General features: G+C 35.1%; 1 protein-coding gene across 1 annotated transcript in view; it reads left to right on the top strand.

Annotated features, from left to right (window-relative positions):
* Window positions 1-12,066: 12,066 nt before the first annotated feature.
* Window positions 12,067-23,782, top strand: part of LOC150098873 (uncharacterized) — a 177,563-nt gene continuing 165,847 nt past the window's right edge. The window contains exon 1 of the mRNA XM_090405767.1: window positions 12,067-12,145. Coding sequence (XP_090261893.1) covers window positions 12,067-12,145 — 79 coding nt within the window. The remainder of the gene's footprint in view (window positions 12,146-23,782) is intronic.

Genomic DNA, 23,782 nt, shown 5'->3' with positions numbered 1-23,782 from the left:
TTCTTTCGACGATAAGTGAACAGGGTAATGTTCGCTTATCATCGATGGCATATTCTCCCCCCCCCCCCCCGGGAACTTCCGTTAAAACACGTGACGAAAAATTGTCCATATTGATCATAGAGCTCGTCGTCAAATGATGAAACATTTGACGTCACTGTACGAGAACCGTGCGCGCGCTCGTCTATTCGCAAAGTAAAAATGAAGGAGGTAACTTATAGTTAACGGTATACTAATCTTAGCGTTTATGAAAGGATTACTTATTGCAACGACAAACACTGAAACCTGTCAACTCTTTGCAGGTATCACTCAGCCTCGGAAAAGCAAGCAAACTAAGACATTATTCCTAAATCTGTCTTTAGTCTTCCACTCTTCAAACGGTGCATTGCCGCCGCTAAATCGATAAGGATTAAGTGTGATTAGTGGCCTCCCTAATCCCCCCTCTACGCTAATAATAGAAAGTTTGTTTACTTTGATCCGTCATCATTTCGGAACAGTAGCTCGTCGATTCTAACCCTCCCCCCCCCTCCCCTCAACCAACTGCCACTTCCCTTGCATAGCCTCGTTACAAGAACTGTTATTATCTGTAATTTGACGTCACAAGGAGATCGCGCAAGTAGAGCGTAATGACAAATTTTTACGGATTGAATGGTTTCGAGGGCAAACTCCTTTCGCGCGCGCGCGCACACACACACACATCTGGTTTTATAACTAAGAGTGTAACAGTCATTTCTTATAATGCGGATTGTTTTTAATCTTAAATTGCTGTCAGTTTCACTGCTGTGGCTTGGGAAATAAGCGGTTTGATAAATCTACTGTTTAATTCAAGATATTTTTAGCTTCGTATTCTGGTTTTTCCGTTTCCATGGTAACGCAACTGTGATTTTTCGGATTCTCGCGAACATTGTTGCATTCCGTATTTACATGAGATGCAAATTATCAGTAGTTAATAAATGTTTAACGGTTGGATGGCACAACAAAGAATTGACTACTGGGGGTTCTAATTATCATCTTCGGCGTTTGCGAAGTACTTTACTGTTACTGAGTGGAGAAGAGAAGGGATGTCTCGGATGCTAGTATCTCGGTGCATCTATTCGTTCCTGATGAACATGGTGCGTCTAATACCATGTGGAGTCATTTATTTTACACGCTTTCGATGTTGGATTCGGCCGTGTGACGTATGTAATTATTGGTTTTATTGCCATATGTTTGTTTCTTGTAACCATAGCAATTGCACTACTTGGTAAACTTGTACGATTGGTTTGTTGCATTCATACAGGCGAGTTTGATGTGATTAGTGAAACAGAGCTCTGTCCAGATAGACACCGAGATATTTTGTTCTTGTGTGCCATGGGATTTTGGTGTTGAATATCTGTATGTCTTCTTCTGGGGATGCTGGTCTTCTAGCGAAGAGTATGGCCTTGCATTTTTTTTTTTTCAGCGTTTACTTCGAGCTCCATTTGGTAAACCACTTTTTTTTAATGTGGTGAGCCGTCTCGGAGTCGTTTAGTTACCAGATGTGGGCTTAGAGATCTTGTTAATATTGCTGCATCATCAGTGTATAAGCCAGGATGGTCACGGTTTTTTTTTTGGGGGGGGGGGATGTCCACAATATAGATGGAGAATAAGAATTGGCTAGTAAGGAGCCTTGGAGGACTCCGGCTGTGATTTTCTGCTATGTGGATCTTATTTTGTTGATTTTCACGTGTAATTTCTTGTCGCTTAGATATGCGTTGATTCAAGAAAACGGCTCCTGTGTGTTGTTTCCAATTGTCTCCTGTGGTGACAAGAGAATTTGCTGAGATTGCGTCGGAAGCCGAATTGTTCATTTTGCATGACATTTCCTTTGTCTGTTGCTTCTTGTAATCTGATAAGGATAATTCTGATTTTTGATTTTGATTGGTTCGAATTTCAGTTTCTGGTTTGGGATTGGCTGTTTACATTGTGCTTGAGGTAGTTTTTGACATAAATGATAGTACCGCCACTTCTGGCATGTAGAGGTAATAATAGATGGTAAGGTAAAGGTAAAGACTGAGACAGGTGATTACAGAGTATAGTGATTCTGAAGATTGTACACCAAACTACAGACTAGACTTAATTATCATGAACAGTCCGTACGATGAACTAGACTTTAAGCACCTGCTTGCAATTTTCCAACATGTAGGAAACCTGCTTCATACAAAATGGCCGGGCAAAGTAGAGATCCATCAAATCGTGGAAGTCAAATCTGAGGACTATCAACCTTCAGAACCTCTCCCCAGTACTTCTCAAGATGACACAAGAGACAACAACCCAGCCACAGATACCCAGACCCTGGAAGAACCGGACGACTACCAAACGGTGAGCAGAAAAAAAGCGACGAAAAGAGACACCACCACCCGAAGAACCGGAACACCAGCCAATGGACACAGCGGCACAAATCAAAGAACGAGTTCCGCCGGTAATCTTAAGAGACAAAAAACAATGGTCGACAATTTTGGAGGCCATGAGAAACTACGAGATTAAATTCAAAACAGCCAAAAACTCCGACGAAGGAGTCCATATCCAGCCCGAAGGGACATCAGACTACCGTCAGCTAACAAAGTTAATGGACGAGCTAAAGACCCCCATACCACACTTTCTAACTGAAAAGCGAAAAAAAAACCCTAAAAGTTGTCATCAGAGGACTGGTAGAAGAAATCACGTCCGAAGAAACAGCCATCGACCTTAGATCTCAAGGACTGGATCCCATAAAAATATCAAGAATGTATGGCAGACAAACGTCCCATGCCGCTGGTTCTCGTGGAAATTAGTAAGGAGCAAAGAGAGATTTACGATCTCAAAACAGTTTGCAACCTCGGGATTAAAACAGAACCACTCGGAAAGAAAGCAACAGCAGGACAATGCCATCGCTGCTAGAGATATGGGCACGCACAGAAACTGTGCAGAGCGGATTACAAATGTGTGAAGTGCGGGGACAGTCACCCTACTCACACATGCTCCAAACCACGCACAACTCCATTCACATGTGTAAACTGCGGCGGCCCACACCCAGCCAACTGTAGAGACTGCACTCTCCACCCAGATAACTTGGCAAGAAACAAAAAAGCAAGCACTCCATTAGCTCAAAAACGTGCAAAACCCCTTGAAGAAGGAATCCATCGGCGAACATCACACAGCTCATATGCTGCAGCAGTCACCTCAAAGGCTAAATCAGCAGAACCTATGCCCAACAGTCAAAACACAGCTGCTATCCTAGCTTCCACCCTAGGGGAGATGCTAACGACTTTCAGCAAGACCAACCCCAATCAGAGTGATACAAACAAGTTCTTAAAAAACACTCAAGTCATCTTCACAATGATAAGCCATGAGTAATACGCCTGGTTCGAACAACTTCATACAGATAGCATTTTGGAATGCCAACGGCCTAAGCAACAAACTCCTGGAACTACAAGAATTTACAGCAAGACATAGAATAGACATCCTCTTAATCAACGAGACGCACCTTCGGCCCTGCGACAACCCCAAACTAAGGAAACACGCACTACTTAGGAATGACAGACTCAATGCCAGAGGAGGTGGAACTGCTATCTTTGTCAACAAAGACATAAGATACAACGAGATCAAGAAGACAACGACTACAAACCTGGAAGAAACTGGAATTGAGATACACACCAACAATGCAGGTCACCTAAAGCTATATTCAGTCTACAACCCTCCAGGCAAATCACTACTAGCCTCGGATCTCTGCTCGACATAAACGAAGCAACAATTGTGGCGGAAGACCTAAACTCAAAACATCCCGCATGGAACAGTAGGAACTCCAATAACAATGGGAAGAGCCTACACATGTTCGCCCAGGCATCGCTCCATCCCAACCAACGTGATGCATCAAATTATGATGAAAACGACAGATGGAGACACAAACGCCCGAAGGTAGCTCTGATCATCTCTTCAAACGATTCTACACAGCCCTAATTCGGAAGAGCCAGGGGCTCAAAAATTTCTCATTATTAATAATCACAATCTAGCGATGAAGGGATAAAAATCCAAGGGATTAACGTCCATCTCGCCATTAAAGTTAACAGTCTGGCGTGTAGAAATATATAAGTAATATATCTTCTTGGTTTCGGTTTATTCACTGGTTGGCGGTGTTTCATCCATTAATTAGAATTATTTCTGGATTGTGGCAGATTACGAATCCTGTAGTTCAGAAATGCGAGGCCGTTGGCCCAAGAGGCAATCGACTTTTGAAACTTGCCTAATCTGAAAAAAACGCACTAAGATTTGTCTTGAACTGTTGTTATCTTGAGTGATCACAATGGATAATGAATGGATACGCATGCGTTTTTATGGTAAGTAAATTTTGAGTTGGTGTCTCGTTTGCAATGAGAATTTAGACGAATTACCGGCCTAACTCAATTGATCATAAATATATCAATTAATATTATGATCAATTTAAACAATGCAGCAGTATTCAAAAAAAAAAGGGAAAAGGACCAATTTCCTGGAACACCTTATAATCCCAAACTTTACACCGTTAGATTTTTCCCCGCTACGTATTTTCATAAAGGATGAAGGTGTCCATCTTCTTTACAGCCACGTTATACTTAATACTCCTTTTCTTTTCTTCTATAAAATTTTCATATTATTGAATTACAATTATGGTGATGTACAGATCTCAACGAAATATTCAAACTCTACTCGACACAAAAAATCTCACCCAAGACCCCCCCCCCCCAATTTTTTTTAATGATATGTTCCCTTTTTTTATTCCCTTTAATGATAAAATTATAATTGCCCTTGTATTTTTTATTTTTTTTTAAAATCTTCTTTCAGATACGCGTGTCTACTGTCCAGGTATTTTAAATTATCAAATAATCCATTGAAAGGATAGAAAATGAATATACAACGGATGACAAATTAAAAAATAAATAAATAAAACACCGAATAAACGGAAAGATGAACTTAATGAGAAAGTTTAACTAAATAGAGGGATCAAGAAAACAGGTGGTGTGTACGCCAGCTACCTTATACAAAGCGTTCAATGGATTACCAACATCTTTTGCATGAAACTTGTATTCAAATTATTTTCAGAAATGCCACACTAGCAACTCCACTAAAATATAGCAGAATTAACTCCGTACGTATTTTGCATAATGCCTTCAAGTTATCCTTTTGTCATAAAATTAATAAGCAGGCTGATAAAATACCAAAAGATCTGCTTTTTATCCAAACAACATCTTGCGCTGAGCCAGACACCAAACGCATTTCTTATGTACAAGCAACGTCATTCTCATAACATAATGGAATTAAGAGGGTGCACCAGCAAAGAGCGAAGTAACAAAGATCTCCCGTAGCGATGCATTAAACTCTTTCACACAGTAATGCTATTAAATCACACAGCTATGGAATTTCTTCCTTTCTCGGAGTAAATTCAAAACACAGCACGCATTAGGCAAAGAGAAAAGTAGATCTATACAAATGGTACTGTGTTCCCTGATGAATAGTAAAGTGCTTTTGTAGTTTCACCTATCCACAGCAGGATGGTGTACCTGTGAATTAATGGTTTGTTATTCGAGCAATTTAGCATTACACGTTAATGCTAGTTTCGTTAAATTATTAGGTGCGTTTAATTAGAGGAGCTGCCTTCTTATTTCCAGACATACCTTTCGCGAAACTTTTTTTTTCCCCTTTTTCAAGACAACAACAAACATCTCCATGAATCACCAGAATAGGAAAACCAAGTGGATTACAAACAATGTAACAGATTTTCTCATAACACTGGTAGTGGAACGAAGAGAAAGATAGAAGACTAAAACATAACGGTTTAAGCTTCTATTTTTCTCTAATTTTGATTATTTTCAGACCAATAATTTTAATGCACGAACATACGAACTGTATCCAGAGATTCCAATTTAACGCATGCGCTCTGTTTCTTCGTTCAATTCCTTATTGTTGTTTGCTGTTTTTACTGATGACGTCATACGATACGCAAGACGAAATATTTACATGATAAATTTATTTTTACTGTGATATACGTGTTATTCTATAGTTATGGATACTCCACAGGTGTCATTGTATAAGAAATACGATTGACAATTGTATCTATTAAGCCTAAAGTTTTAGAAAATTTTAATTTAATCGCTATGCGATATTCTGTATGCATTAATAACTTTAACTGAAATTTCAAACTAAAGCTTAAAAAATCAATTCATCCTATCGTTATACAACAACTGTCTTACTTTAAAATCTCTTGCAATAATAATTCATCATCAATGCTGACAATCATACTGTGGTTATTATTGCATAATAACCACAGTAAATAGGTACCGATTCAAAAATCGGTAGCTATTTACTCTGGTAGCAAAAAACTGAATCCAATTTTTTTATGTGATTTCTACCCCCAAAATCAGAAAACAATCAGAAATTTTTTTCAAATCACTCTGGCCTCTAGTAAGCATAATGATGTTATGCTTACTAGAGCATAACATCATTATGCTTTGTGAAAGCACAGCATTCACAAAACGTCTATGCCCAAGATGGGATTCGAATTCACACTTGGAAAGCGGATAAACTAACTACTCGGCCAACCCGACTAATTATATTAATATATAAATGAAATAACTATAAAGTATTGAATTAGTTTATAAAGTAAACTCAAATTTATAAAATATCTTCATCAATATTTAAATTTAAAAAATAAAAATAAAAACATTACTACACACCAAATATTAGTACACGTAAGTCTATATTATGATTGCACTCGTAGAATGAAAATGTTATGCTATAAGTGGATGACTTGGACTAGCAATCGCGAATGCTACTTCAAGAGTTTGAAAAAAAGTTCAGCGTGGAGCCTTGAATTCAATCGATGTTTTCATAAACAGGAAAATTGTTTGAAACGCACAACAACAATTCTGTTTTACATGACTAATCCAAATGCCTAAATTAAGTAACCTTTTCTCTCGTAATCAACACTCTCTTGTAATCATAATGGCCAGCCATTGTAATGCATTCTTAATTCTGATAACCATATTTTCATATTTGTTTCTGACATGTCCGTGATAAATTGTTTTGTATTAGCCATTCTCCAACTCAACAAAACAATTCAGCAACCAATATCCTTAAGTGGCGGCCTTGTTTAATATTTTTATTCCAATGACCTAGAAAAACCAAGCAGACTTTTTAAAGGACGTAAGCAAGCAGAAATGTATTGAAAAAAATATCAAGAGAAATAGATAATTTTAATTGTGTCAATACAAGCAGAAATGTGTATAAAAACATAATTCATGAATAATTATAAGTAAAATAGGGGAGAATTCGTGTAAAAATATCAGCGTATTGGGAAAAATATTTCCTTAAAAAATAACAAATAGGAGAGATTTCAAGGAGAAATATGAGTTTACTTGAACAAACAGGTAGACTAAGCCACGGATATAACTATAAATAACTTGATATTGCAAACTTTTCAGAGCAAACATCAAGATAAAACATCAGGATTGAAAAGAGCTAAGCACAAATTACCTGCAGAAACTTGAACTTGCAAAAAAAGCAGAAGAACGGGGGGGGGGGCGTCTGAACTGAATCTTTCACAGAACGTAGACAGCAATGCACGTGGAGAAAGGAGAATTAAAGGCAACAAGTCTGAAAGATGAAATAAGCGAAGTGACACCAGTGGGAAATGCAAGGTAGAAGTGATGGAGACGTTTTTCCAGAAAACTTAGTTAAAAGGAGAGAAAGAATCGGAAAGATGTCACAAGGGACAAGATAAGGGACTGCCGAAAGATAAGGTAGAATGAAGAAAGGCCTAGTAAAGAAGTGGGCTAAAGGAATCAGAGAATCTCACTACCGAACAAAAGGCACGGTACAGTTGCAATTTTACAAAGAAAAGAACAACCGATCCGAACATCTAGAAGTGTCCTCAGCGAATCATACGATCCCTACTAAAGCCTATCGTTTTGTCTCTTTGTCTATAAATTGACGTCATGATTGATGGTTTGATTACATAGAGAAACCTGTGAAGAATTCATGACTAAGTTTAACACGCGTGAACCACAGTAGTAGGTTTTTAATTACGTATATATTTCGTCCTAGATATCTCAGGACATCATCAGTGCAGTAAGGCAATACTAGGAATGACAAAAGAAAGGGTGCGTACGTACAAAGGAATCCAAATTGCTTGCAGTGGCGCGTTGCGGCCTGAACTTGTCACTGCACGCAATTTGGATTCCTTCGTACTGCGCTGATGATGTCCTAAGATTTCTAGGACGAAATATTTACGTAATAAAAAACTGTGGTTCACGTGTGTTAAACTTAGTCATGATTGATGGTTAACACTCACAGGTGCTACAAAGATGGAGTTGAATGGTTGTCGCTAAGTAAGAATGACGTCATGACTGATGTGTTAGTAATCTCTAACACACACACATTAGTCAAGTAATTTTTCACCACACTTAAAACAGTATACAGTACTCTATAATTATTACATTACATCAAATCATGTAATTTCATGTTAACTCGAAACTTTTCCATTCTTAATTATATATTTTTAATTAATTAATTTTATTGGTGTTTTTAAATTTATATAAATATTCAAAATTTTATTTATATTTAATGTTGTTTGATATAAATATATGTATACGATTATATATGATAATATATTATTTTATATATTTTTTTGTTTATTTCCTTATTTTATTTCAATAGCTTGTTTCAATATTTCTCCCACATTCCCGTCTGGCTAATTATACATTGCTTTAAAATGGCAATAATTTAATACCGACTGCTGAAGCATCACACGAATTCTACTTAATTGTATAGGTAATTACATCAAACAAATAACTTTAATTCATTGCAGATTACAAATCGTTTCATGAAAGCCAATTACAAGTTAATATTCTTGGATTTTATTAATAGCCTAAAACTCAATCATTAAAAACATTAAAAGAGTTAACCAAAAAATAAAGTAACAGAGCATTTTTTAAATAAGATTTTTCTGGAATTTTTAAAACGATTTTTTTTTCGAATAACAAAATAATTTATCTTTTTTTTCCTTTAAAAAAAGATACTAAGAATGGCTCAGAATTTGTATTTAGTAAAGAATAAAACAAATTCATATTTTATTTAGTTAACGTAAAGCCAACAAATGACAAAAAAAAATGATAATCATTACTTTATTAGTCAATGGCAGATTACCTAAAGCAACATGCTTTCTATAGGAATCCATTCTCATCCGAAGAAGGCAATAATCAAAAAAAAAAAAAAAAAAATGAAGAAATTATTTTTAATGTTTCGTATACCACGTATTTCCGATCGGATTTTCTACGGAAAGGGTATATTATCGAATGCCAACAGGAATTATAATCATTCCTTTATCAGTTTCGCCTTAGTAAGTACTCCGTGTGTGTGTGTGTGTGTGTGTACAGGATGGGGTGGGGGATTATCATTTTCACAACATATTATCACTAATGACTTCTTATCTCTTATTTCCAGTTGTTTTTCGCGTTCCCTCATTTATCTGCAAAGAGGAAACAGCGTCCTAACTTTAAGCCCCGATGTCCATAATCTATTCCTCATCCATCCTCCACACAACTTGTAACACAGCGTCTATTTATCATCGCCAAATTGTGTCCATCTTTGCGGATCTACGAAGATATCCCGCCAGCTCTTGCCTTCATTAAAATTCGATATAGAAGAGTTTTTTTTTATACTTTTCATCTTGACTGAAAAGATATCCTAGGATGAGGGATCTGAATCGTCTAGGGAAAAAAAATATATAATGTTTTTAATGTGGAGAACTACGAATATTTATCTTATTTTTATGGTGCGATTCACGCATATGTGTTGTTTCATTGTTAAACAACAGTTAATATTAAAATCTAAAGTCTGAATTTAGTGCTACATTGTCCTTATCACCAGTTGCTAAACCGTTATGAACATTACATTAAATTCAGCTTGTTAATGAAAACAAAGATGGAAGTAATTTGCTTAAAAAAATTTTTAAAAAAGTTTTATTTTTTAAAAACTTTTTTTTATTTATTTTTAATAAACCAAGAAAGTTTTTTTTAATTTTTTTTTCTCCGAACAATCATAACGGTAGTTTATATAATATATTAATGGACGGTAGATGGCGTGGTGTGGATGTAGTTATTATATTATATAAAATATAAGTAAAATGTAATAACGTTATATTAAATGTATATAATAATATTTAACATTAAATATTATGAAAATTATTATTATTGCGTCACACTATCATGGAGTCTAAGGACGAATCGCAGGAGGGCACACTACACCACTTTATACACTACTTAATCCACCATTCGAACCCGCCATCTATCGTCCACTAACAATCTTTAAAATATCTGTCTTTAACAATGGCGATCAAAATCAAACTAGTACTGAAAACTCAAAAGTAATTTTAATCCATGTATTTCTTACGTTTCGGTATCTAGATTTACACGAAAATATTGTCAACGGGATAATAAATTCATTGTCAAGTCAAAAAAACAAGATACGCAATTTCCTCTTTTTTTTTTTTTTTCCATTTCCGTGCTACAGTTCATAAATATAGGAAAAGCTGCTTTTTTGTGTCATGTAATTCATTCTCACTTTCTTCCCTGTTAGGTCTCACGCAACACATTCTTCTATGCCGTCTCACTCAAGTCCGGAACCATCGATTAGCATGCTGTTAGTTTCTGTCATATCTTCTAAAGTTGTCAAAATAAATCACCATTCGCTGCATAGTTTTTTGTTTTTAATTTTTATCCGTCAATTTTCATTTTTATTTTCTGCAGAAATGCATGAAATACGAACATTTTAACTCAATAGTGTTGCTCAACTCCCATGATGCAATGCGCAATTACAGCAGACGAAATACTAAGCCGTGTAAACAGATACAAATCTGTTTATTGCATTAAACTCAGTTTATTATAATTACAAAGAATTTGATTAGCAAAATAGTTCGATTAGTATGCTGTTAGTTTCTGTCATAGTTTTTAAAATTGTGAAAATAAATCATTATTCGCTGCATAGTTTTTTCTAATTTTTAACCATCAATTTTAATTTTTATTTGCGCAAAAATGGATGAAATACACGTTCTACAAATAATCTTACTGGACTCCCATGATGCAAAGCGCGGTTTTAGCAGACGAAATAATACACTGGGTAAAGAAGCATTAATACAAATCTATATTCATTTTATTACAATGACAAAGAATTTAATTGACAGGACAAATGAATAGTTTTCATTAATAAATTATTTTTAAATCGATAAGAGTATTAAATTTTAAAAAAATCTTAAAAACAAATTACCATGTTAGCAAAGTTAATCTGCAAATGTAAAGTGTCCCTTTTTAACAATATATAATGGCCATTTGCTTTCATTTATGTGAGTACAGTAATACGATCGCTTTAGGATCATCAGCAAGTTTAAAAAAAAGAAAGAAAGAAAGGGGAAAAAGGACATTGAGAGGTCATTGCCGACTCTCTCAATAACTGTGAGCTGGGTCAATAGCCTCATTTCCTTCAAGGCTTTCCCGTTAACTGTCTTCGGAAAGCAAAGGGTGCACATACCATCTCGATCTTTTCAAATAAAATGGATCTGTTAGTCAGGATTAGTTCGTACTCGTGAAATAATGCTTATTCACTCCGTTTCCAACATTGAAACTTATGTGAATCCATCAGACGTAGAATGCGTAGTTTAGCAGTATCATTATCATCATTTCTATCACCAAATAGGCACAAATTTCTCTCTCTCGCGCGCTGATTAATTTTCGACGAATTGCCCCACTCGGCCTCCATCATTATCACCTCTTACTGCCAGGGCACTGTCAGCAATCAATCATCCAAACGCACACACCTAACCTTAGTAACCGGACGACATTAGGCGGCAAACGCACACCGTTCTGAAACAGACCCCTAGACAGACAGACTCCATTTCCCAACTGTTTCGATCTGCCCGCGCACAATCGCTTGCATCCGATTGGTCGAACGGTCGGCAAGCTCCTCCTGCGAATCTATCCCGTCAAAGAATCCTTCCGCTGAGATGAGCCTTAACCAGACAGGGAGACAGTTGCTACAATTACAATGGAAAGGACAGGATCAGCGCGTTTATCCGGACGCTGGAGGCACAATGTAGCTTTTCTTTTTCTTCTTCTGGTTGGAGGTAAGTGCTTTTTTTTTGCTTGTGTTCAAAGCGGTATTGGATCGTTACATTTGCCGAAGATAAGCGAAGGGTTTGTAACCTTTGAGGGGGAGGGAACGGGGAGGGGAGATGTTAAAAACAAAAGGTGGTTAAACATACTTGTTGAGACTCTCTCCCCTTCTGCGGACATCCTAAACTCCCCTTAAGCATAACCTCCCTGTGTTTGCAAGGGTACATCTCCGATCAATAATGCTACCAGCCACGAGCCTTAACGCTTCCGAGAAAAAAAAAAGAAAAGAAAGTTGTTAATCGGAAAAGTACGGAGTACACTCCATCGTTCCCACGTTATGTTTGCAACCGTAACGGTGACGAGAGGTTACGGGAGAAACTTAGAATAAAGCTCCACTCTCCTGTCTTGGTGATTCATCTTAAGTCCTAGTCTCTTGTCCATTGATTCTCCAAGCTCTGTCGTTTATCTGTCTTTTTAAAGTCTTCTACAAGAATACTTCCTTTTATACCTTTGTGACTCCATCCTTTTCTTTCCCCCCCCCCCACCGGGGGAGGGATGCTTGAAAGCACCTACAAATTGCGTTCTGTTTCTGCTTACCTACGCATTCCCAATTCGATTTATACTGTTAGTTGCATGTACCTGCAAATCGCTCTTAGTGTTTTTCCAACGCACGTGCTTCACATAATAAACATGCCAAAGAGTCAAGGGACGCATTTGACATGATGGTTTTTTTTTTTTTTTTTTTTTTTTTGCGAGCTGTAAAATTATTAAGCGAGAAAGACTCTTCCTTCTTACCGACAAGTGATTTGTCAGGATTATGAACGACAAATGAGAGAAGAAAAAGGATAATAACCTGTTGATGATCTCATTAATAAGTGGAATCTTAGTTTTAATTAAGTTTATTAATAATGTACTGTAGTTCATATTATATGAAACTTATGAGGATTGATTTGTACGAAACAGCCCCAGATTTATAGCCAATTACACGATGTTAAATAATTTTTATATTTCATTAGATTCATTAAGCATTGATGGTTTCATTTGTAGATTACGCTTTTCTTAAAATTTATATCTTAAAATATATATTTCTAAGAACATAGTAGCTGACGTTAAATAGTCGCCTAGCAGTATTTATTGATGACATGCAATGCATTTCTTAGTAATGTTTTCAAACAACAAAATCCATGGAGAACTTGGTAAAACACCACTTTACACTTATGTAATAATACTGTGGGAGGAATCGATGGCTCCCATAGTGTACTGTGAAGTACATTTGGGGTTTCTGTAAAGTGAAAAGAGAACTGCGATTTAAGCAAAAGGCGTCGAAGGAATTATTCAAAAGGGAGAGGGGATTACGGAATATTCAAAAAAGTGTTAGGTTGATGTTTGTTTTAAAATCTGATGTATTTATGCTTCACTTTTACAATATTTATAAGTTTAAACAATATTTCAAAGATAAAATCCTTTACCAAATCAAAGAAAATTATATATTAATTGCAAATGTATGATATTTGACGGAATTGTTCTTTTTTAATGTTTTTATTTATATTTGATATTAACAGACGATACGCTAAATAAACAAACGATAGTAATTGACTTACAGCCAATTACCACGTTCTGTAACCAAACGAACATTTTTGTCTTTGTCAAATACCATTAAAAAACATTCGTCTGTATGCAATGATAAATCAGTACTTCGTTCTTCACAAAATATAAACACTAATTTAAAAAATGCATTCCATCTAAAGTCTTTCATATTTGATGTATTTGGAAAAAAAAAATAGCAAGTCTTCGGCCGAAGATGATTTACTATCTGTTTACCTTTTTGTTTTCTTTATCTGGTAGTATTTGATTGCATTTGAACGCAACCATTTGCGTTTTCTATTTTTTTTTCTTTTGTGTGTTTAAAACAACTGCTTATGTAATCATATGAACAATAACTTAGTGCGTGACAGAATGATAAATAAATGTATTTCAAAATACAGCAAGTGAACACTAGGTGTCATACAGATCTCCAGATTTACGCAGACGGAATTCAACATTCTCTACCACGCGCTGCACGCAGCATGCGTGTTCATTGCATTTTAGTTTTATTTTGCTTGTTTCTCTACGATATACGTGAATTTGGAATTACTATGAGCACAAATCGAGTCGATTATTTTTTGCAATGCGTCAAATTTTCTCTACTAGTAGATGTTTTTTTTTTTTTTTTTAACTCTTCACTCGATAGTGCTGCATAATAGGAAAATTCGTGATGTCATCGATTAGCGAAAGGCGGTTTCTATCTACTGATCGACTTTAAACAGTTTCGTTCTGATTTGAAGTCTGTGGACAAAGCGTTATAAGCAGAAATGAGAGCGGAAGTAGAACTCAAGTGGATTGTTTAGATCATTTTCACGTTCAAACTTCGTCTACTTACCAGAAGGGTTTAAAAGCATAAGACGGGGTGTTTCTTCGTTTTAATTCAATACAAGATAGTGGAAATTCTTTCAGCTACACACTTTAAAGAAATTGCACAAAAGATGGAAAGAAAAATACATCTTCAATATGATAAAGCGTTGAGACGTCTGTGCAAGCGGAAAGGTTAAAAAAAAAAAAAAAAAAAAAAGGAAATTGTAAAATAAATAAAAAAAAACAACATTAAATGGGAGTCGGAACAAATACAAAGATCTCATTAGCAAACCTTAACGAGTTTCAGGAATCAGCGTGGTACCATGAATTAGAATTCTATCATTCTATTTTTTTCTTTTTGCTTTTATTATTTTTTTTTTTTTTTACAACCAAGAAGTTCTTGAATTGTGGCGAGCTTTACTGAACGGGCAATTACATTTACCATCTTGCAATTGGTTATTGGTCCACCTGCGGTTTCTCTAAACAGTCCGTTTTTTAAAAATAAAATTAAAAAGAAAAAAAGGGTCGCTTCCTAATACAGCTGCGTGGTTCGATAATTGGTAGTTCTTTTTCTCTCGTTCATATTCAGGTATGTGAAACACAGTGCCGTTACTTAAATTAACAGAAAAACACTCCATAATTACTAGTGCAGAATATCTTGTTTCGCTACATTAGCAACAATAAAAAGTACAGCAGATTGCTTACTATGTGCAAGTCATTAAATACAAAAATCAACTTTGTTTTCCTAGCGAGAAAGAGATGAAGTAAACAGAAACAAACTACAGCTTTTATATGCTTTATGTTTATTTATTATATTCTTTTTTTTTTATCCTGATGTCGGAAGAACAATTTATGTCCTTTAGTTTGGGAAAAAGCACGGGTCAAATCCCGTTTCATATAAGACAGCTAAAACCAGTCTCAGACAGGGATGGAAGGGACTTATGTCTGCATAATATTAACTAATTTTTTTATCCATTTTCTTTTTTTATCCTAACTTCCTTTATTTTTATCTATTTATCCATCTTTTCTTTCTCTCACTGTCCCAAGTCTCCTTGTCATTTAATGTCTGCATATCTATACATTAGACTGAGACTTGTTTCTTTTATCTCTCACATAAATCCAAGAAATGTTGACAAGCTTGTCGGGTGTAGTTGAAATAAGCCCACAACATCCTCTATTATGTACGTGTCACACTAATGAGTAGGCATTCTTGATCATCTCAAAAGGCAACACACACACACACACACACACACACACACACACACGATAGCGGAGTTGCCAAGCTCTGTACCATCTCATTTATTAGTAGCGAGTAAGATAGGCTCCGAACGTTCCGTGAGCAAGAAGTCAAATGACAAGAAATTATCCAAGAAAACAAATAAGAAAATTTCCTCTTTATCCCTGAAAATGCCATCCTACTGATTTGTGACGCAATTTTCTTCCGGTAAACTCATTAAAATTTCCGTCTTTTCGTATCTTTTTTGCGAGACAGATCCTCTCGGAGTTTGTGCAAAGAATGTGATTGGAGTTCTATTAACAACACAACCGTTCTGGAGATAATGTACCCATGCAGGCACTTTTAACGACATATCACGCACGGATGTCATGGTGATAAAAACTTTTGATAGTGGATGATTGATCTCATCTGCCTATTAGTTAGGAACGAGGCGTCTCTTCCCCCCCCCCCTCCTCTGGTACTCTCGTGGTGCTACTTGAAGTTCAGTAAAGATGCATGTCAAGCTATGAGAAAACTTACAATTTACACTTTATGCATGGATGTCACGCACTAGGCAGATCGAATGCAGTAGTGGCACCATATCACGTACAAGATGTGTATTGGGGTCACGCTCTCTCTCTCTCTCTCTCTGACAGTTGCGTTCGTGTAATAACACACACAAACAATAGAAAACAGCACTTTGCCTATTTCGAGTTCTTCCACTCTTCGCCTGCAGTTTTTATTGACTAAATAAAGACAAAATATATTTTTTAAAAAGGCTGTTTTGTACGAAATTCAAACTAAAATAGCACTTAAAATTCATAACTTTATCAGGTCTGACATTTATAAGCATTTGGGATGTTTCGTGACTTATCCTACGATATCTTCAGTATTTTTTCTTTATGAATACGAATGGAGTATGCAGAATTGAATAAAAGATTTTGCTCATTATGAGTCCAGAAGAGTTTTTAAGTTTTGGTTAAAACGGGAAAAAGTCCCAAGATCATTTTCATCGGTCTATAAAAGGACTTAATCATGTTACCAAAAACACGAGTTTGCAAAAAAAAAAAAAAAAAAAAAAAAAAAAAAAAAAAAAATTCTCTGTCATCTAATTTGTTCTTTCTCTCTTCGTTTATATTTCTCTCTCTTCTCTATTGATCTATTCTCTCTCTCTCTCTCTCTCTTCGCTGCTATCTGATTTGTTTCCCATATGTTGTTTTTCTACTTTCTTTCTATTTCGTTCGGTTTTTTCCTCTCTGTCTCTTCCAGATATTCATTAGCTATCTGTCTATAGTTTCTTTTCCATTTATGTGCTCGTTCACTTTATTCAGCTCTTTACTAATAAATTCCATTTTCTTTCTTTCTCTCCATTTGTCTGCTTATCACTTTTATTTATATATTCTCTCTTTAAAAAATGTGTAATCTTTGGCTTCCCTCTTTTTCTATAGCCAGTCGGAAGGATGAATGACACTTATCCTTTGGTTCTAATGTTGTTAAATTCCATCTAGAACGAGATGGACATTTTATATACGGAATTAGCTAATCTCACATGAAAACAGAAGGTTTATTTTCCCTCCAGCATCTAAGAAATTGGATTTTTATCACCCCACTGTAAAGAGACAAACGAGTCAGTGAAGCCACTCAATTATATACTCCTATGATGATCTTAGTTGCCTCCAGTTAATTCTAAATCATCTCTCTCTGCTTGGGTTATATCTATTAACAATATTTTCAAGGTCTCTTGAAGCATCTGTACAGCTGTGTGACCTTATGTACATCTGATACCCACTTAACTAGTTTTGCTTGGAAAATTCAAAACAAAACGTGACTTGATTAAATTGTATTTACGTAGATTATTTACATGTAAATGATTTCTACTTTCATAATTTCCATTCGCTACGAATGAAGGTAGTGGAAACTTGTTTACATGAATGAAAACACTTGTTTGGCTTCCGAGTTTGAAAGTGACTTCAAAAGAAACTCCTGATTAGTTTCGATTACCGGATCGACTTAAGTAAACGATAATTTGCATATTAAACTTCAATCGAATCTTAATCATGCATTTCCCCATGCTATCGGCGATTAAAGTTTCGAAATTATAATTCATAGCTATGAATATCAATGAAATGAGAGGGGAGGAGGGGGGAATGGCAACAAAAGAAAAACCGTAAAGAAAAGAGCACATTCCAGTATCCGTCAAATATTCTTTTCGAAATACCTTCATCTATCATTCGTTTCCATGGAAAAGTGATGTAACCTTTCACCACTTCGGAATAAAAAATTTTTCCTTCGTTCTTTTCCATATTCAGTTAGCTATAAGAACGAAAAAAAAAATTCTTTTGGATCATCACCGTTACGGACTGTTTTTAATATCCGAGAGTTTGCTTCCTGTGCCAAAAAATGTACACTTTATGACCTTCCTTTCACTACTGGGCTAGAAATCGATTGATAGTTCTTCTTTCATCCTTCCCTTCAATTTTCACCCCCTCCCTCCCCTACCCTCTCTCAAGCCCTCAAATGTCAACATCTGCTTCGTACTCACTCTTTAATGGAGAAGATTGTTTCTGATAACGTCACCACCTTTGGATATCAGTGTTAGATACTAGAAGGAAATAAAGATTAATGGATTCTTGGAAAAGGAAACATGTATAAATAAAGAAAAGTTATTTTTTTAGTGGGGGAAAAGTAAGTTTTGTGGTGTAACATAAAAAGAATTTGTAGATATCATTTATTAAGTCAACTTGAAGACATGAATATCAGAAATCGTGATGTCTTTTTTTAAAAAAGAACTTTTACAATTTCTTACTTTCCTCATTTTTATCCCATACTTTCAGCTAATAGATTGCTTTTAATTTATAATTTATTATAAAACATCATGTTTTTAATAATAAACATTACAATTTTGGTTTAAAATATATTTATTTTTTATTTGTATCTTTTTTATATTAACACACCATTTATTTTCACAAAAATTAATAATATTTTTGACTACGATAATGCTGTAGCCAATGAAGGTGAGATGTGGTAATTAATACTCTTGGAGGGTAATGGATGGCAATGCTGTAGCCAATGAAGTTCTAACTGAGGTTCGGCTATTGCTGTTACCCTCCTGCCATGATCAGAGCTTTAATAGCTCAATAACACGTTATCCCTACACTGTCCTCTACAGGTAACGGGGAAGATGAAAAGCATTCTTGCTTCGCCCCTTTAAGCCAGTCCTTATAAGGACTATACGTTAAGTAGACGTCTTCGATTATAAATTTCTATTTCTACAGAGAATTTTATTTTTGTTCGAGGCTTCTGTAGTAATGTAGTATCAGCACTTCCAGTAGCCTCGTTGCTACGGGCCGTGGCAACAAGTACAAGTATTGTTTTAGTATCAGTACTTCCTGTAGCAACAAGGCAGTGCTGATCCTCAACTGTTACCAATTGTATCATGTTCATACTCAATTGTTCGTTTCCTACTGTACTTCAGAATGTCGTGTTATGGCACAATGCCTCGGCATCTGTAAAACCCTCTAAACTCCTGGCTATGGAATTGGTGAATGCTGAAAACATACACCAATTCCTCACCGATTTTGTTTAATCTTTTAATACTGTCAGCCATACTTGACTCGTATGTTACAACATTTTGAACTGTGCTGTAATTACACAAACTCTAGTGGCAAGGTTTGTTGGCTAACAGTCATAATGCTTTGCATTCCTTGCAAAAAAGTTATCCATATATGCATAACGCTTTCAACATAGTGTATGTTTAAAGGCTGCTCTATCCTTTGGTCAAGCAATATGGTCGTACTATAATGAGAAGGTAAAATAAAGGTGGGCCCTATATGTGATACTTATAGTTAACAGAATATAGGAAAATCGTGACGATATCTAATGACAAGATATCGTCCTGTTTCTGGCCAGCCAGAGTGGGTGGTTAGCCGGAAACAGGTGGGCTATGACGGTATTCTAAATGAGGATTGTTCTTATAGATATCACTGGATCCCATCATCCTCCATCGAACATACCTTGACTGCTAATTCCTAGGGAGTATTTCTAAGTTTATATCTTACATGTGATAATGTAGCCCAATGGATCTGGACTCTTCCATCAAGGCCTATGTCAAAAGACTTCCATTGCGACATGGTTCGAATAGCATATCCAAGCATTCCATATGCTGCTAATTCGAATCGCCTTAAACATTTGTGTTCAATGGGACTGAATATAGAACGAATCATCCGCTCGTCGACGTCAGTGCCTCCCTAGGTCGCTGACCTCAGGGACGTTATTATGTCTAGTTGATCCAGAATACCTTGGGATACCTGCTGTGGACTAGTAGAGTCAATGCCAAGACTGATATAAGCGATTATTTTGTCTAAAGGAGACTTAACACGATACTAGGCAGGTGATCAATGTTTTGGCTCAGGAGTGTGCAAATAAAATTTAGTTAAGGTATAGTTTTCTGCTTGTAGAATGAATGTCAGTTTCCGAAAATACTAAACATAATCTTGATACTAAATAAGCAAAGTTAGCATTTATGATAATATTAAATAGACGTGAAAGATTTCATATGTTTAATTTCGAACGTGTGCGAGGGGTTCGGCATATAAGTTCTTTCCATCGCATGATACGATCTTTCTTTCAATATTATGTGTCAGTCCACATCCTTCAAAAATGCTTCACATAAAAACGATACTCTTTTCAAAAACTATATACTAATATTTTAACATTCAGAGCTCTAGCACATATTTTTGAGTTACATAACTTAGTATATGTAAACCCCCAAAGTCCATTGCTTGTATTTGTATTATATAAAAACCAAGTCCTATAATTATAAAAAAATACGTAAATTGCTGAAATAAAGTGCTGTTAATAATTTAAGTGTTTTTATTTCTCGAAATCTTTTTAGAATGACGAATAAAATCATTATGAACCGAAGACTGTATAAGCAAGCTTTGTATGTTTTGGAGCAACCTATTTAATTAATATTCTTATATTTATACTAAAGGAGCAACATGAACCTAAGGTTCAAAATACCACTCAACATTTATGAATATTCCAATTAAAATATATAAGAGAAACACACGAATTTCCAGAAAATTGGTACATTGAGTACCTCGTTTAGAATTATGAATTGTATAATAGAAACTCTAAATTTCGGGTAAATAAACTGTCAGCTCATCGTACACAAGATTCGACTCCTCTTTTTCTATCTTTCATTCAGAGAACAGTATTACCGGATCAGATGAAAACCCTTCTTTGGCATGGAATGGTTTTCTACAAAAGGCAGCTTTGATTTTTTTTTATTTTATTTTATATAATTTTATTGAGGTTATTAAACAAAAGTAAAAAGATATGCATCTGGATTTTTTTCCTACTTGATATATATAAACATTTCTCTTTATAAATAGAGAACCGTTTATCGGCTCTCTTTGTAGGTATTGAATGAATACAATTTTTCATTATAAACTGATATCTTTATTAAACTCGGAATGAATTACTTTTTCATCTTTGATGCGAGAGAATTTTTGTCACGCAGATTTAATATGAAGACATCATGTTCTGCACTCTATCCATAGAGTAATTTGAAGACGTCATCTGCGTCTCTCTCTCTCTCTCTTTCGTTCGATGAAGACTCGAATTGAAGAGGGAAAAAAAAATGTAAAACTGCAATGACAAAAGACCCCGAATGTACTCAAGGAGTTGGTGCCTTTTGTTAATGAAATGACCAAATGGAAACTACGGGGAGGGAAAGCAATAATGAAAGGATGATGCGTTGATAAAATCAGTTAATGTAAATTCAAAAAAGAATTCTCAACCTTAATTAAAGCACTCCACTACTTCTAAGTTATAAAGTGTTTCGTGTGATTCGTTTTCAAAGAACGATGCAATGAAGAAAAAAAAATCCATTTATTATTGAAAAAAAAAATTTAAAGAAATCTATGTAATGTTCTATGAAAAGAAACGAAGCAATAGTAAGGAATGCAACAGTAGTATCTTATATGGTGATAATCTTGTATTTAAAAGCGGTATATTTAATTTAATAATAATCGGATTACTATTTTAAGATGATTGGGTTTTCACACTTTCAAGTCCGTACTTACTAAATAATTTAGATAAGAAAACACTTAGATATAATTTAATATAAAAAATATTGAATACTTAATAAAAAAATTAATTTAGTTGTGTCTTAAAATTTTTAAATTATATAAAAAAAGTTAAATTTCCTCAATACAACTTTTCATATCTAATGCGCCCTCCATGGCGCCTACGGCGCCCAATTCCCCCGAATTCCGGACTGGTAGGCCTGTTCTCCTTGAATTCTGATGGCTCAAATTTTGAAGACTCGACACTCAGGGTAGCCCTGAGTTTCAAAACGTTTCAAATAACTTGACAAAAAAAGTGACACAAAAAGGTTTATCATTTTATATATATATACACACACACACATACTTGCATCATATAATTATAGTAATTTTAAGTAATTTAATTGTAGTATTTTATTTTTTCTCGATATTTGATAACGTTTATTGTTAACCAGCTCACAAAAAATTTGGATTCAATGATTGAGAGCATACAACCTTCATTATGGCAGAAAGATTGACGTCGGTTAGTCTTGAACTGTGGGCTGTTTTGTTACCTTTCATACATGAGAATAATTGTTCGCATAAATAGGTACCTTCCAAAATAATATAGAATATTTACTGCATTTTTTTTTTATTTCCGCATATTTTTGACCTAAATATGTGTATATTTCTGAAACACAGACTTCTTGGTATTTCTCTTTTAGAATGGAATCATTCTGGAAACCAATACGTTACATTTGAATAGAAATGGGAACTCTTTCGAAATTAAAGGGGAAATGACCTGTATAAAGCGAAATAAAAAAAAAACACTTCTTCTTGCTCCTTAAAATCTTTAAATCGTCTATCAAATTCTTAGTTTGGGACAATATTGAGAAAAGGTAAAACTTTGATTCTTATCGTTTAACTGTTCACACATTGAAACAAAACCAATTTACATCTAAAAACTTGCCAGTGCGTCATACATGTGTGTTATTAACTGATATTTCCCCTGAAGTTTAACATTTAAATGTCAGGTCACTAACAATGCTAGATCTTGTACCCATGTCTGATCGTTAAGAAATGCGATATCGTGATTTTTCATTTCTAGGAACAATTTTATCTCCTTTAAAAAAAAAAATAAATAAAAAATAAAAAAAAAGCTTTTTAGAACTTTATGACAAGATAACCAACACGTTACACGAATCTCTGTGTAATAAAGTAGTCCTTCAAATTCACTCTCCAATCTAAGTCTTTAAGAAAATCTACCAACTGGCGATGATTGAGGCCGTTGAATCGGATGAAGTTCACAGTATCTGTCACAGTCTTGAGTACGCTGCTCATTTCCAATACTTTTGGAGCACAGGACCTGTTGATGAATAATGTAGTGGAAAGATTGTAGTTTTGGAATGTCTGGATACATATTTGAAATTGCGATATAAATTTTTATTATTGCAATTATATTATAACGGGTCGTTGCATCCATATTGTAACTATAAATGTCGTTTGAAAACGAATAAATCGAATGTTGAAATCGACATTTCTGTTTTATTATAAAAAGCAACCATCCTCTTTTTTGCTATCTTTCCTTGAGGCATCACGGTCCGCAAGAAATTGGTTTAAGGGCAGCTAGTTTGGCACTCCTGCTGTAGCCAATGAAGTTTTATTAACTGAGGCTCGGCTATTGCCGTTACCCAGCTAAGACTAGAGCTTTTAGTTCAATAACACCCCATCCACATAGATTTTCTTCAATCAGATGAAGGGATAAAGAGTCAAGGACTCAGTCCGCCTCCCTCCCCCCAAAAAAATAAATAAAAATAAATAAATAAAGTGAAATAGATGAATTTATGAAATATATTAAGTTGAAAGAAATGGGAATGTGTTTATTTCTTCAAAAAAAAAAAGGATTTTTATTTTTTTTTTAAATCTAGAATGAGTTCTGTATGACGAGTTTCTGATATATGTTGGCTCCTTTCTTCCTAATACAAGCTGAA

Source organism: Typopeltis vanoorti, chromosome 15 (genome assembly GCF_054136105.1).
Source record: "Typopeltis vanoorti isolate ZY-2024b chromosome 15, IOZ_Tvanoo_1.0, whole genome shotgun sequence".
In the NCBI taxonomy this organism is placed as follows: Eukaryota; Metazoa; Arthropoda; class Arachnida; order Uropygi; family Thelyphonidae; genus Typopeltis; species Typopeltis vanoorti.
This window is presented reverse-complemented; position numbering and strand designations above follow the sequence as displayed.